Genomic DNA, 15,571 nt, shown 5'->3' with positions numbered 1-15,571 from the left:
GGCTCCCCGCCTGCTCCGCCATTCACAGGCCACGGCATAATGCAGCACATTTCTCCACTGGAACACAAACTCCACAAAGTTGGGAGTTTGTCCTCCCTCACCGGGGCCCAGCACACAGGGGCCTGGCCAGTGCCCACCCCTCTGCCAGCACCACCTGCCAAGCCTGCTAGCCCTGCCAGGCTGGGCCAGGTCTGATTGGAGCGCATTTGCTCTGGATCCTGTGGTCGCCTCCCCCAGCCACCCCCCAGCTTAGCCTCCCTGCTCCTCTCCACTGCATCCCCGTGAGAGGCGTGACCTCAGCCACCAGTGGCTTTCAGGGTCCAAGCCCAAGTAGAGCCAACAGCCTGATAGGTCTCTCTCTCTTTCTATGTCTCTCTCTCTCTCTCTCTCTCTCTCTCTCTCTCTCTCTCTCTCTCTCTCTCTCTCTCACACACACACACACACACACACACACACACACACACACGCACGCACGCACACACACACATTCTACAGAGATGCTGAGCAGCCCATGGGGGCGGGCAGGGCCTCTTGTTCTCCTTTGCAGAGATTCTGAAAACCCCCCTGGACCTCGTCCGCCTGTGGCTTCACGAGGCCTCACGGGTGTATGGTGACAAGATGGTAGACGAGAAAGACCAGGAGACATTGCACAGAGTCACCATGGCCTCCACCAAGAAGTTCTTTGATGTAAGCTAGGCGGGCAGGCCCCTCCCCTGCTCGGGGAAGGTGGTGAGCAGACCCCCTGGGAAGGGCCTTGTGAGGAGGCCGGGTGGTGCCCACCAGGTCACCTCCTCACTCACCATGACTGCAGGGCCTGTGAGGAGGAATCACGCGCTCAACTAGTGACCACACAGGAGGAGAGCACGTGTGGCCTGGCCACCCCGAGTGCAGGCCCCCATCCCTCTCCCCCCACAGAGTTTTGCCAGCCTTCCTGGGCCTTGGCCTGGCACCCTTGGGGCCACCTTTGCAAGGTGCCAGGGCAACCATCCGGGTGACCCTGGTGGCAAGATCTGGAAGGATCTCCACTCCGATTTCTGTACGGAAAGATCTCCACTCTTATTTCCAGGATCTCGGAGAAGAACTCGTATTCGCCAAACCAAACATCTTCTGCCACTTTGCTCAAGGGATTGGTGATCCCAAATACTTCCCTGTGACGGACATGGCTCAACTGAACAAGCTCTTAGTCGACGTCCTGGACAGTTACAACGAAGTGAACGCGGTCATGAACCTGGTGTGTGGGCTCCAACTGGCAGCCGGGCTGGGGCTGGGCCGTGGAGGACTTCTCTCCTGTCCGCCTGTCCTCGGGGCCCCTGCCCAGACCCCAGGGCATGTCTACACCCTTGAGTGAAACAGCCAAGCAAGGGCATAAGGCCCTGAGTTCAAAGGTCTAGTGTTAGCATAAATACTCATAGACGTACAGATACACATGAGGCACAGTAGAAAGCTAGCAAGAACTAACAGCTATCATTTAAGGCTTCTAAAGTAATTATTTCTCTTATTTTTTTTTTACCAGTCCTGGGCTTGAGCTCAGGGCCTGAGCACTGTCCTTGGACTTTCTCAAGGCTAGAGCTATACCACTCGAGCCTCAGCACCACTCCAGCTTTTTTCTATGTATGTGGTACCGAGGAATCGAACCCGGGCCTTTGTGCATGCTAGGCAAGCACTCTACCACTAGGCCAAACTCCCGGCCCCCTCTTATTTTCCTTTTAATGCTTTTGAGCTACTCTTCTCTTCCCCTTACTCAAGTGTAGGTCCTGAGGCTTGAACTCAGGGCCTGGACCATGTCCCTAAGCATTTTTTTTGTCATTGTGGGGCTTGAACTCTGGGCCTAGTCTCTGTCCCTGAACTCTTCAGTTCAAGGCTACCACCCTACCCCTTGAGCCACAGCCCCACTTCTGGTTTTCTAGTGGTTAATTAGAGATAAGAGTGTCAGGTCGTTAGTGCCCTGGCTGGCTTTGAACCATGATCCTCGGATCTCGGCCTCCTGAGTAGCTAGGATGACAGGCGTGAGCCACCGTGCCTGGCTCCCAAGCATTTTTTGCTCAAGGCCAGCACTCTACCATCTGAACCACAGCTCCATTTCCAGCTTTTCTGTGATTAGTTAGGTAGAAGAGAAGCACCTCAGGCATGGTCTTTCCTGCCCGGGCTAGCTTCAAACTGTGATCCCTGCATCTCAGCCTCCTGAGTAGCTAGGATGGCGGGCGTGAGCCATTGGCGCCCAGTGTTGGGGCCATTTTTGGCAGGGCCCTGAAACCATGGCTGAGCGAGGGACGCCTGGAGCATCTGAGCAGCCACATAACGAGGCACAGCTGCCAGGGGGCGAGGGTGGTGGGTTCTCACGCGGCCCCTTGGTCTCTGCAGGTGCTGTTTGAGGACGCCGTGTCGCATATCTGCAGGATCAACCGCATCCTGGAGGGGCCCCGGGGGAACGCCCTGCTGGTGGGCGTGGGGGGCAGCGGGAAGCAGAGCCTCTCCCGCCTGGCCGCCTACATCAGCGCCCTGGACGTGTTCCAGATCACACTAAAGAAGGGCTACGCCATCCCAGACCTCAAGGTGAGAGCGGGCAGCCAGGGGACCCACGGTGCCACTGTCTCGCTGTCCCCACAGACACCAGATATGAGCCACCGCCCTGCCGTCCCTGTCTCCCGGCCCTGCCGTCCCCACAGACACCGAGCCTCCACACCACCATCCTTGTCCGAAACAGAAGAGTGCAGCTGGCCAGGCCAGGGAAAGCAGGGTCACAGCTGCCCAGCAGCCGCCCCACAATGTCCATGGCATCAGAGTGGCTGAGGGATTTGACTCCCTGTCACAGGGCATCCTGAATTGTCCCCAGTTCCCCAGATTAAAGCACTCAAAGCTGGGTGCCTGGGCTCACACCTGTACTCCCAGCTACTCAGGAGGCTGAGAACTGAGGATCACTGTTCAAAGCCAGCCCAGCCAGTAAAGTTCATGAGTCTTAGTTCCAGTGAACCATCAAAAAGCTAAAACTGGTGCTGTGGTTCAAGTGGTAGAGCAGCAGCCTTGAATGGAAAAAGCCAAGGGATAGGCTCTGAGTTCAAGCCCCAGGACCAGAAAAAAAAAAAAAAAAAGAGGAACGCAAAACCATTGCTAGGTGTGCTTTCCCGTGCCTGAGATCCTGATGGCTGCATTTCGAATGAAGTAAACATTAGTGGAAACAGGTCTCTCGTGGCCAGGGCAGGCTGCAGAGACTTTCTATTGATCTCTCCTTCCCGAAAATTTGCTGTCTCAGGAAGCTGTGTGTGCGTCACACACTCTTAGTCCAAAGCCAGCCACCAAGCTTGAGAAAAGACCTGGAACTGAGCTAAGCTCCCAGCCAGCCACGGCCCTCGGCGTCCATGCCAGGGCTGCCTCGGTGGGGCCAAGGCTGTGCCAATCCTGCCCAGGGATCCCCTCAGAGATCTCTCTGTGGCAACTTCTGAGTGGATCTCTCTGTGGCTTGAGTGGATCTGTTCTGGAACTCAGATTGGGATACCATAAACCCTGGGGGAGTCGGGGTGGTAGGGACGAGAAGAATGCGGCAGGGACAGCCACGGTGCCAGCCTCAAGCCTCTGTTTCAAGTCCTCGTGAGGGTGTCCCCATGCTTGGCCTCCGGAGCCCATTGGGGAAGGGGTCTCCGTGGAGCATGGAGTCGGCGTCACGCTGCCGTCCCTGTGTTTGCTCCCGTCTGAAGCTGTGGACAGAGCTGGGCGTCCCCCGGTCTATCAGCTGAACTGGATTGATTTATACTCCCCACTGCACCGTTCTCTTGGCTCTGCCTCCGTGGGGATTTTGTTCCTGACCGCTTGCTTCAGGGCCCACGGCAGGCGTGTGGTGGTAGCTTGGCACTGTGGGCGTCACCAGAGCAGCTCTGCCCTCTCAGGCAAACCATCACCCACACCGCTGCCAGCAGCAGCAGCTTCCCACCGGTCTCTTGTTCTGGGTGTGTGTGATGGTGCTGGTGGTGAGCCGGGGGCCTCCCACCCCAGGTGAGTGCCCCACCACTGAGTCCACCCCTCCATGCGACCAGTGTGACACGGGCAGTGGCAGGGGCCTCCACACCTCACATGGCCGCCTGTGGCTGACGAAGGGGCAAGAAAGGGCTCAGACACTGGCTGATGCCTTTGTTTTCTGTTTCGGGGTTGTTGGGGGCAGGGGAGATCCTGGGGCTGGAACTCAGGGTCTGATGCGGTCCCTGAGCTTAATTCCCTCAAGGCTAGCACGCGATCACTTTGAGCCAGAACAGCCATGTTTGCTAGTGAATTGTAGATGAGAGTCTCACGGACTTTCCTGCCTCGGCTGGCTTCCACCCTCCGTCCTCCCATCTCAGCCTCTGAGTCCTCGATCCTTGGCCTCTGAGAGGCTCGGATTTGGGGCCCGAGCGAGTCAGTAGCCTGACATGACCGCAGGCCCTTTGGGGCTGAGTCCAGCCCACCCCGGGCTCCAGCAGGCCTGGGAGAGGTCCCGGGAGGCGAGCCTTCCCGTGGCGGACTCGGGCGTCTCTGTGGCGTGTAGATGGACCTGGCCGCGCAGTACATCAAGTCGGCTGTGAAGAACGTGCCGTCCGTGTTCCTCATGACGGACTCTCAGGTGGCGGAGGAGCAGTTCCTGGTGCTGATCAACGACCTGCTGGCCTCGGGCGAGATCCCCGGGCTGTTCGCGGACGACGAGGTGGAGAACATCATTTCCTCCATGCGGCCGCAGGTCAAGTCCATGGGCATACCGGACACGCGGGAGGCGTGCTGGAAGTTCTTCATCGAGAAGGTGCGCAAGCAGCTCAAGGTGAGAGCGTCCTCGGGAGCCCTGACACCGGCTGGGTTGCGCACTCCCCGAGCGTGAGGGAGGCGTGGATGCACGTGGAGGGGCTGAGCAATCTCGGCTCACGGGGCAGGCGTAGAGCTGGACACACCTTGGCTGTCCTTCTCCGACTCCGAGGGTCCAGCCGAGCACCCAGGAGCCTTGGGGTGCTCCTGAGTTCAGGCAGAGTGACTGTCCCCAGCCCTGGAAGGCACCTGTGGTTACCACCTGACCCTATAAGAGCCGGTGTCCTGTGCAGCGTCGCCTCTGGCTCACAGTTCCCTTAGCGGACCCTATCCACGGGACCAGAATTCCCCATGGCCGCCTCCTGACCCCTGCCTCCTCGAGGCTGCCAGCACCCTCCTCTCTAGGGAGGGCTGGCAGGTGAGTGCATGGCGCTGGTCCAGTGTGAAGGCCGCTTCTGGCCAGCCAAACCCCGCAGAGAACCAGAGAGGGAGAGACCAGAGAACGAGGAGGGTGGCGAGGCTGAGACTCCATGAGAGGGAAGTGGGGAGGTCCCTTCCCCACCTCTCCCTCACTGGCCTTTTCCCTCAGAAGTGCACCTTCACAGCACCAGTAAGAGTGAAGCTGAGGTCTGCCCACTCTTCACACCCCAAAACAGGACTTCTGCCCCAGGCCTGGGGTCACTCAGGCCCTGAGAGCCCCAAGCTTGCTGAAGGAGCTGTCTCCACAAATGGCAGCTTTGACCTCGGTGCCCTGTGCCCAGTCAGCGGCCCTGTCTCCTGTCTAGGTGATCCTGTGTTTCTCCCCCGTGGGCTCCATCCTGCGCGTGCGAGCCAGGAAATTCCCTGCTGTGGTCAACTGCACGGCCATCAACTGGTTCCACGAGTGGCCCGAAGACGCCCTGGTATCTGTCAGTGCTCGCTTCTTGGAAGAAACGGAGGGTATCCAGGTGAGGCAAGAAGACACCAGCTCAGGTTTCCAGTCCCCAGGACCATAGTCCCTAAGGAGCAGGTCCCCAGGACGGGCCCCAACGAGCAGGCCCGGCCACCAGCCCCAGCCAGACCTTGGCACAGAGACCGAAGAAGCATGCATGCATTTGAACACATTTTTTCTAATGAATTGGAATTACAACTGAGGCCTCTGGAGCCACTTCTGGGCAGGCCTCAGGTAGTAAGACGGGCCCCGCTGGCTGGGGTAAGTCAGGACGCTCAAGCCATCATGACGGGAAAGGCTGAGTGGCCAGAGGGGAGCGGGCTGTGCTGGGCAGGGCCCGTGGCGGGCGGAGCGCGGGGGTGACAGGCTCATGACCCCTCACAGCCGGAAGTAAAGGCCTCCATCAGCCTCTTCATGGCCTACGTGCACACCACCGTCAACGAGATGTCCAAGGTGTACCTGGCCACCGAGAGGCGCTACAACTACACCACGCCCAAGACCTTCCTGGAACAGATCAAACTCTACCAGAACCTGCTGGCCAAGAAGCGCATGGAGCTGGTGGCCAAGATTGAGAGGCTGGAGAACGGCCTGATGAAGCTGCAGAGCACAGCCTCACAGGTAGGAGACGTGAGGTCCGTGCACGCGCACGCACGCACGCACGCGCACCCACACACACACACACACACACACACACACACACACGCGCGCACATATGCACGCGCTCCTGACGAGGGAGATTACTATGTGGAGGCAAGACCCCATGGAGCAGCGTGAAGGAGACACTGCTGCCGTTGAGACACTGTCCTTCCCGGGCCAGGGGCTGGCTGCGCGGCCCTCTCGAGGACTCGGGTGGGAGGCACGGGGGTAGGGTCGCTCCGGCGGCAGCTCTCACTGTGGGCGCCTGCTGCACGCCCACGACGGGGTCGGGAGGGCTGTGTCTCCAGCCCAAGGCCATCGGGGGTCATGCACAGCTCCCTCTTGCCGCCGTTCACAGCCAGGTGCCTGGATCAGGAAGTGTCCACAAGCCTCCAAGAACCTCCATAATGGAGGCTTCCACCGCGGACAGAGGCCCCCTCCCTCCTCAGGCTGGGAGGAGCTGGGGGGGGGGGGGGAACCTCTCACACCGGCAGCATGCACTTCCTCCCTGCTCCCCCCACCCTCCTCCCACCAACCCAGCGGGCCCTGAACACCCACACCCCTCCAGCACCTCCGCGCTGAGGCCCGGTGGACTTGGTTTATCTCTCCACCTTGATTGCCAACCCCAGAGCACCAGGAACTGTCTTCAAGGAGGCCCTGAACAAACTTAACTTCTGAAATACGGAAAAGATGGTCAGCCCAGTGCCGGCGGCTCCCGCCTGTCATCTTAGCTACTCAGGAGGCTGAGATCACAGCTGGAAAAGTCCATGAGGCTTTTTATCTCCCCTTAACCACCAGAAAAGCTGGAAGTGTGACTCAAGTGGTAACATGCCAACTTGGAGCTACACACCAAGATTCAGCATCCTGGCCCAGAGTTCAAGTCTGGCAAGAAAATAGACAATTTCACAAAAACGGAAATGAGTCCCGGGGTCAGAAGCCACCAGCACTCTGCTGCTGTACTCAGCCCATCTCCCGGCCTCTTTCCCAGGTGGACGACCTAAAGGCCACTCTGGCAATCCAGGAGGCTGAGCTCAAGCAGAAGAATGAGAATGCGGATAAGCTGATCCAGGTGGTTGGTGTGGAGACCGAGAAAGTCAGCAAAGAAAAGGCCATTGCAGACGAGGAAGAGGTCAAGGTTGAGGTTATCAACAAGGTAGGCAGGGCTGTCCAGCCAGGCCCCTGGCCTCCGGCCTTCTCGACACTCAGGAGGCTGAGATCTGAGGATCATGGTTTGAAGCCAGCCCAGGTAGATAACAATCCACAATAGTCAGGCGTGGTGGCTCAAGCCTGTCATCCTAACTACCCAAGAAGCTGAGATCTGAGGATGGAGGTTCAAAGCCAGCCTGGGCACTAAAGACTGACAGATTCTTCTCTCCAATTAACCACTAGAAAAGGGGAAGTGGGGCTCAAGGAGTATGGCGGTAGCCTTGAGCTGAAGAGCTCAGGGACAGCACCCAGGCCCAGAGTTCAAGCCCCCTGACCCACAAAAAAAAAGAAAAAAATCAGTCCACAAGACTCTTACTCCAGTTAGTCAGCAAAATACTAGAAGTGGAGCTGTGGGCGCAAGCGGTAAAGTGCCCACCTTGAATGATGTGGCAGCCCTCTGCTCCGACGGTTTCTGGAGCCTCACTCTGGTGTTAGGCGGCCACGTCAGCAACCTTCCCTGCAGACAGAGGCCAGGCTCCGTTGGGCTGGGTGGCAGGCAGGGCATGCGCCCAGGAGTTAAAGGTCGTAGGCATGGGTGCCCAATGAAGTGGGTACAGCAGTGCCAGGCACAAGAAGGCCACACAGCCCCTGACGTCCCCTGCAGGTCTCAGAAGTTGGAGCCAACAGAGGGACCTGTTCCCTTTTGGCACCCAGTAGGACTGACAGCTGGCCTTGCCCACTCTGACAGTGCCCAGAGTCAGTGGGGCTTCAGCTCCTCTATTTCCTCCCCACCTGACTGACAGAGGAACGGACAGTCCCGAGTTGACTCTCCCTTCCGTCTCAATGCCTTCTAGAATGTCACAGAGAAACAAAAGGCTTGTGAGACGGACCTGGCTAAGGCAGAGCCAGCCCTACTGGCTGCACAGGAGGCCCTGGACACTCTGAATAAGGTGATGGAGGCAACAGGGAAGGGAGAGGAGCAGGCCGTGCCTGGGGGAGGTGGAGAGGGCAGTGGTGATGCTCACATGGTGTCTGGCGATGTGCAGAACAACCTGACGGAGATGAAATCCTTCGGGTCCCCCCCGGATGCCGTGGTCAACGTGACAGCCGCCGTCATGATTCTGACCGCGCCGGGCGGCAAGATCCCCAAGGACAAGAGCTGGAAGGCCGCAAAACTCATGATGGGCAAAGTGGACACATTCCTGGACTCGCTGAAGAAGTTTGACAAGGAGCACATCCCCGAGGCCTGCCTGAAAGCCTTCAAGTGAGTCAGGGCTGCCTCCGCACTGCCTGTGGCCAGCCTGACCCAGTCCTTCCCCGTGGCTGGGTCTGGGCTGAGCAGAGGAAGGGAGAAGCCTAGCACAGGCCACCGGAGCCACCTTCCAGACAAGTGGGCCTGAGCCGCCAGCGTCCGGCGAAGCATGCCTCCCACGTGACCTGTTCCTCCTGCTTAAAGAGAGCTGGGCAAATGGAAGGGTTGTGCTGGAAACTGAAGCAGCAGCTTCCCCAGGGGAGCCAGCCAGACAGAGGCACCCGGCAGACAGGCCTGGCATGGGAAACCCTGGGCCACAGGCCCTGCCAAAGCAGTGGACCACTGCCTGCTCACACAGAGGTGAACGTGAATGCAATGCGTGTACGTACGCATGCATGCATGTACTCTTCTGTGTACACGTGCACGTGTGTACATGTACATGAATGCATACACTGGGAGGTACAGGTGTGTGCTCATACATCACACATGGGGTCTCACACTTGCATGTATACACACATATCTACATGGACACCAGCTGACACCCATATACATACACATGTGCACAGATGTGCTCACACACACATATATTCACACACATGAACACCAATGTGGAACAGCTATGTGCTTCACACACAGGCTTGTACACATGCACAGACACATTTAAACATGCATGTGAAGTGTCTGTCCCCATGTGTGTACACACGTGTGGGGTATGCTTACATGCACACAAGCTCACACATAAGTACTTGTTTGTTTTATGATCTTGTTTTTATTTTGTTGTTGATGGTTGTGGGGCTTGAACTGGTGGCCTGGGTGCTGTCCCTGAGCTCTTTTGCTCAAGGCTAGCACCGTACACTTTGAACCACAGCTCTATTTCCTGTTTTTGAGTGGTCAAAAAGTCTCACAGGGACTTTTCTGCCCAGGCTGGCTTTGAACCACAGTCCTCAGATCTCAACCTCCTAAGTAGCTAGGATTACAAGAGTAAGCCATCAGCGTCCGGCCCTTTCTTTCGTCTTTCTTCCTCCCTTCTCCCCTAGTACTTGAACTCAGGGCTTCACATACCCAGTTGTTTTTTTTTTAACCAAAAAGATGGTGTGGGGCAGGGGGTTGCTGTACCCTTTGAGCTGTGTGTCCACTTCTGGCTTTCTGGCTGGTTAATTGGAGATGAGTTTCAGATTTATGGCCGGGAGTTTGGTCTAGTGGTAGAGTGCTTGCCTCGCATGCACGAAGACCTGGGTTCGATTCCTCAGTACCACATACATAGCAAGAAGCCAGAAGTGATGCTGAGGCTCAATTGGTAGAGCTCTAGCCTTGAGAAAGTCCAAGGACAGTGCTCAGGCCCTGAGCCCAAGCCCAGGACTGGCAAAAAAAAAAAAATGTTTCAGATTTATCTGCTGGCTTTGAGCCCCAGTCCTCAGATCTCAGATGCTGGAGCAGCTAGAATGAGACATGGGCCACATGTTTTCCTCCTTTCTTCTGTCACCATTAAAGTACCAAAGGGGGGGGGGGAAGTGCAATACGTCCTGATGCATTGCTGAACTCAGGGCAGGGTGGCCTGCAGCACAGCATGGCCCGCAGCCCCCAGAGCCCCGCTCAGAACCCGCTTCCCCCGCCAGGCCCTACCAAGGCAATCCCACCTTCGACCCCGAGTTCATCCGCTCCAAGTCGACGGCCGCGGCAGGCCTGTGCTCCTGGTGCATCAACATCGTCCGCTTCTACGAGGTGTACTGCGACGTGGCCCCCAAGAGGCAGGCCCTGGAGGAGGCTAATGCAGAGCTGGCAGAAGCGCAGGAGAAGCTGTCCCGGATCAAGAACAAGATTGCGGTAAGAGCTGGCTCTCCGGCCCCGCACAACACCCAGCCCCTCGCTCATGCCGCCTGCCGGTCAATACCTCTGTTGAAAATGCGCTGGCTCAGCCTGCCAGCATTAATTATTCAGCACCAGGAGACACTGCAGGCCCACGTGGGGACCCGAGAGCCTGTGGGCAGATATGGCCATACAGAGATAATACAGGCAGAGCTGGGGCCAGGACTTTCCAGGGGGCAGCTGGGATCCCTCCCTCCCTCCCACCCAAGAGGACTCTGCCCTGAACTGGACGCCTATTCCTTTCTCTGTTCTCACAGGGCTGGCCCGGGCCCCTTCTGGGGAAGGCCACATGCTTCCACCATCACTATAGCAGGGCTTTTCCAATTTGTCTTTTCCAGGAGCTCAATGCCAACCTGAACAACTTAACAACAGCATTCGAAAAAGCAACTGCTGAGAAAATCAAATGTCAACAAGAGGCAGATGCTACTAACAGGGTTATCTCCCTAGCTAACAGGTAGCCGGCCCTCCCCAGGGACCACCCCTCCTCTCCCTCAGCCTCCACCACCAACGTGGGGGTGCAGCTCAGCAAGTGCACGTCCAGCACAGACTCAGGACTGAGTGCCCAGTTCTGGGGCAGGCGCTCTGCACTTGAGTCCCAGCTCCACTTCCCGATTTTCGGTGGTTCATTGGACTTTCCTTCCCGGGCTCGCTTTGAACAACCATCCTCAGATCTTGGCCTCCTGAGTAATCCTAGCTCTGACCCAGTTTCTTGAAGTATTTTCTATCTGCGGCTGGTGTGGGTCACAGATGGGGGCCCACGGAAAGGGACTGACCCTGCTCCACGAATGACGAGCTGCCGTCAGCCCCTGCCTGACTGTGGGGAGGGTGGATCTGTGGATCCAGAATGTGTCTCAGCGAGGCCTTGCCGCCCCGCTAGCAACACGTGAGGCTGTCACTCTGCCCCACACCTCAGACCGACCGCCTGGAGCCTGGCAGAGTCAGTTCCGGGGCAAGCTTGTTTTCTGTTCTCTTTCCTGGTTGGCCCAGGTGGATAGTCAATGATTGGCTTATTGATCCCAGGAGCCCTGGGAGAGTCCCGGAGGGAGGGGCACTCCAACCAGGGCACGGCCATGGGGCGCAGTCACACTGCGGGGAGCTGGACTCGCTCGCCTTGAAAACCCACGGGGCAAAGGCCGAGGTGGCTCAAGCCTGCCATCCTAGCTTCTTAGGAAACTGAGATATGAAGGCTACAGTTCAAAGCCAGCAGGGGCAGGAAAGCCTATAAAACTCCTATCTCCAATTAAACAGAAAACAAACAGAACTAGAGGTGTGCACACAAGTGGTAGTACATCAGCAAAAATGCTAAGGAACAGGGTCCTGGGCCCTGAGTTCAAGCACTCGTACTGGCACCCAAAAAAGCAAGGCTTCTGGGCTGCTGGGAGCCACGCTGGCGGTTTCATGGGCTTGGCAGGGGACCTAGAGCTTGAGAAGCTGTGCCAGAGCTTTGGATGCACATGGACACCAGTTAGGATCGGGGACCATCACCAAGCTGGTGGCCTGGGAAGCATAATGTAGATGCCGGAGGCGCCCCACGCCCTATGGACACGTCATTCTCCTGGGGCTGCTTTGGCCCCCACCCAGAGCCCCTGGGCGTCAGCGGTCCCCTGTAGCTCAGGTGATACGTTCAGGGGAATGAAGACATGCATGCCAGGAGAGCAGGGGCCACCAAGGAGCACTGCATGTCTCTCCCCCAAGTCCCCCCAACACCTCTGCAGTTGAGCCACAGAGCCATGCACAGGCTGCAGGGAGCATGGCGGGCCCCCATCCAATCTCGCCTCCATCCCCCTTCCAGGCTGGTGGGGGGACTGGCATCAGAAAACGTCCGCTGGGCTGAATCCGTGGAAAACTTCAAAATCCAAGGGTCCACGCTCTGCGGGGACGTCCTGCTCATCTCCGCCTTTGTCTCCTACGTGGGCTACTTCACCAAGAAATACCGAAACGAACTGATGGAAAAATTTTGGATCCCTTACATCTACAGCTTAAAGGTGAGGGGGATAGCGGCGTTTAGGACTCCTTGTGGAGCGCTGGCAGGGACGGCCCGGCCACACGGCACCCCCAGCCCCTGCCAGGACGCAGCTCCTTACAAAGTCACAGGGTCAGAGCCGTGTGCAGAGCGGTTGGGTCCTCTGCCCGGGCCTGAGCATGCAGCATTGCTTGCTGGGACAGCCGGTTTCCCGCGAGTGATGGTCTGGCCTGGCAGGTGCCCATTCCCATCACGGAAGGCCTGGACCCCCTGACTCTGCTGACGGACGACGCGGACGTGGCCTCCTGGAACAACCAAGGCCTCCCCAGCGACCGCATGTCCACGGAGAACGCCACCATCCTGTGCAACACGGAGCGCTGGCCACTCATCGTGGACGCCCAGCTTCAGGGGATCAAGTGGATCAAGAACAAATACGGGAGCCTCCTCAAAGCCATCCGCCTGGGACAGAAGAGGTGGGAGCGAGGGCCACCACGGCCTGGCTGGCTGAGGGAGGACACAGGAGTGGCCCTGCATGAAATCAGCGGGGCACAGTGGCTCGCCCCTGGAATCCCAGCTACTCAAGAGGCTGAACACAAGGACTGGTTCAAAGCCAGCCCACACTGAAAAGTCCATGAGACTCTTTTTTTTTTTTTTTTTTGGCTCAGGACTAGTGCTCTTCCCCTTGAGCCATAGCACCACTTCTGGCTTGTTCTCTATAAATAGTTGTGAGGAATTGAACCCAGGACTTCATGCATGCTAGGCAAACACTCTACCACTAAGCCACACACCCAGCCCTCCATGACAGTCTCATCTCCAATAAAACGGCAAAAGCTGGAAGTGGAGATCTACTTGAGGAAAAAAGCCCAGGCCCAACACCAATAGAATGAGGGTCCTCTCCCTCCCATCACTGCTGTTCCCAGGCTCGTGGCCTAGTTTTGTGTCCTGCTAGGCCATGACCAAGCTGGGGAGGTTGCCAGGGAGCTGCAGGCTATGATCTCTCCCAGAGTTTTCTCCAGCCACGCCACAGGCCCCTATCCTGGGACAGGAGTTGGGTCTGCCTGTGGGAGCATTTGCCCCTCCCCTTGTCACCTCCACTCCTACAACCTCCTGGGGAGAGCGGAGCTGTCTGCCGCCTCACCCTGGCTTCCCCTCTCGGCAGGCAGTGGTCCCCTCGCTGGCCCTGTCTCTCATGCCCTGGCCTCTGTGCTGTGCCCACAGCTACCTGGACATCATCGAGCAGGCCATCTCGGAAGGTGACACGCTCCTCATCGAGAACATTGGGGAAACCGTGGACCCTGTGCTGGATCCGCTTCTGGGCAGGAACACCATTAAAAAGGGAAAGTAAGTTGTTTCCACCACGGGTGGGCGGGCAGGCGGGCGGTGGGCAGCAGATACCACAGCCCAGAGCTGCAGTCCAGAGCTGCAGGTGCCAGGGCAGTGCCACCCCGTCAGGCTGCCCAGAGTTGCCTCCTTTCTGTGCACTTTGAGAATGTTGTGTTTCAGTCCATATATGTATTTGAAGCCAGCCCAGGGAGGAGAGTCTGTGAAACTCTTATCTCCAATTCTGCACAGAAAGTTGGAGCTGTGGCTCAAATGGCAGAGCACTAGCGCTAAGTTAAAAAATCTCAGGAACAGCGCCCAGGTCTGCCCCAAGACTCAAGACTCCCTCTCTCGCCTTCTCTCTTTCTCTCTCTCTGTCTCTCTGTCTCTCTCCGTCTCTATCTTGTCTCTCTCTGTCTCTGTCTCTGTCTCTGTCTCTGTCTCTGTCTCTGTCTCTCTCTCTCTCTCTCTCTCTCTCTCTCTCACACACACACACACACACACACACACACACACCCCTGATGTCTTAGACCCTGAGAAGAGCCTGCCTGGTGTGAGTCTCGGTACCTAAGGGATACAGCCAAACTGGGTCCTGGAGATGAGCTGAGCTGGGGAGAGGGCTCAGTGGGAGAGCAGGGGTGGCCTCGACCGTCTGTTCCGCAGAGCTGCACTATGCTCTCTGCAGTGTTTCTGTCCTGACTCCCTGGGCGCCTGATGGGCAGCCAGTTGCATACATTGCATAAGTGCTGCCATGCAGGTGAGACCAGTGCCCAGAGGGAAGGAGACAAGTCCTCCCCAGGGCCACCTCCTCGACCCAGCTCTCTGGCAGCCAGAGGGAGGCCGCAGGGCAAGTGGCCGTATGGGGGGCGCCTGTGACGCAGGGGCCGTGCAGGCCTCACCCCGCCTCCCCTCGCCCGCCTGCAGGTACATCAAGATCGGCGACAAGGAAGTGGAGTACCACCCCAGCTTCCGGCTCATCCTGCACACCAAGTACTTCAACCCACACTACAAGCCGGAGATGCAGGCGCAGTGCACCCTCATCAACTTCCTGGTCACCAGGGATGGGCTGGAGGACCAACTCCTGGCTGCCGTGGTGGCCAAAGAGCGCCCGGATCTGGAACAGCTGAAGGTAACAGGCCCGAAGGCGGGTCACAGGTCAGGGGTCACAGGCCCTCCACTCCTCTGACCTGTGCAGTGTGCCGTTCCTCCCTGCCCAGCTGTCTTCCCCACACTGAACATGGAACCAAATGCCTTCTCCATTCACCGCCCAGGACGCCCAGCCTCTGCCCCCACCGTGGTCTGCGCAGTCACCAGTGCCGGCCAAACCCCCGGCTTAGACTCGGCCGCCAATGTGGCCCTTCTGATTCTTCCCTGAGATCTTTTTTTCCCCCAGTCCTGGGGCTTGAAGTCAGGACCTGAGCACTGTCCTTGGGCTTTCTCAAGGCTAGTGTTCTACCACTTGAGCCACAGCACCACCTGCGGCTTTCTCTGGTATGTGGTACTAAGGAAACAAACCCAGGGCTTTGTGCATGTGAGATGCGCAGTCTACCACTAGACCACGCTCCCAGCCCCTGCCCTGCGATCATGTACGATGTCTTGGGTTCCTCTCTGCTCCAGTCACCCCGCGCATGTAGGCACACGTGCACCCGTGCTCACACACACACTTCCACTGCAGCTCCGGGGAGGCCCACGCATT

The 15,571-nt window shown here is 57.9% G+C and overlaps 1 protein-coding gene across 1 annotated transcript in view; it reads left to right on the top strand.

Annotated features, from left to right (window-relative positions):
- Window positions 1-15,571, top strand: part of Dnah17 (dynein axonemal heavy chain 17) — a 284,886-nt gene that overhangs the window by 257,422 nt on the left and 11,893 nt on the right. Inside the window, exons 52-66 of the mRNA XM_090351293.1 lie at window positions 526-687; window positions 1,067-1,231; window positions 2,362-2,553; window positions 4,514-4,780; window positions 5,547-5,708; window positions 6,077-6,310; window positions 7,317-7,481; window positions 8,329-8,424; window positions 8,521-8,738; window positions 10,343-10,550; window positions 10,931-11,046; window positions 12,385-12,577; window positions 12,793-13,028; window positions 13,774-13,896; window positions 14,800-15,004. Coding sequence (XP_090207419.1) covers window positions 526-687; window positions 1,067-1,231; window positions 2,362-2,553; window positions 4,514-4,780; window positions 5,547-5,708; window positions 6,077-6,310; window positions 7,317-7,481; window positions 8,329-8,424; window positions 8,521-8,738; window positions 10,343-10,550; window positions 10,931-11,046; window positions 12,385-12,577; window positions 12,793-13,028; window positions 13,774-13,896; window positions 14,800-15,004 — 2,742 coding nt within the window. The remainder of the gene's footprint in view (window positions 1-525; window positions 688-1,066; window positions 1,232-2,361; window positions 2,554-4,513; window positions 4,781-5,546; window positions 5,709-6,076; window positions 6,311-7,316; window positions 7,482-8,328; window positions 8,425-8,520; window positions 8,739-10,342; window positions 10,551-10,930; window positions 11,047-12,384; window positions 12,578-12,792; window positions 13,029-13,773; window positions 13,897-14,799; window positions 15,005-15,571) is intronic.

Source organism: Megascapheus bottae, chromosome 17 (genome assembly GCF_031878675.1).
Source record: "Megascapheus bottae isolate mThoBot1 chromosome 17, mThoBot2.hap1, whole genome shotgun sequence".
In the NCBI taxonomy this organism is placed as follows: Eukaryota; Metazoa; Chordata; class Mammalia; order Rodentia; family Geomyidae; genus Megascapheus; species Megascapheus bottae.
The sequence above is the reverse complement of the archived record's forward strand: the minus strand, read 5'-3'. Positions and strand labels throughout refer to the sequence as shown.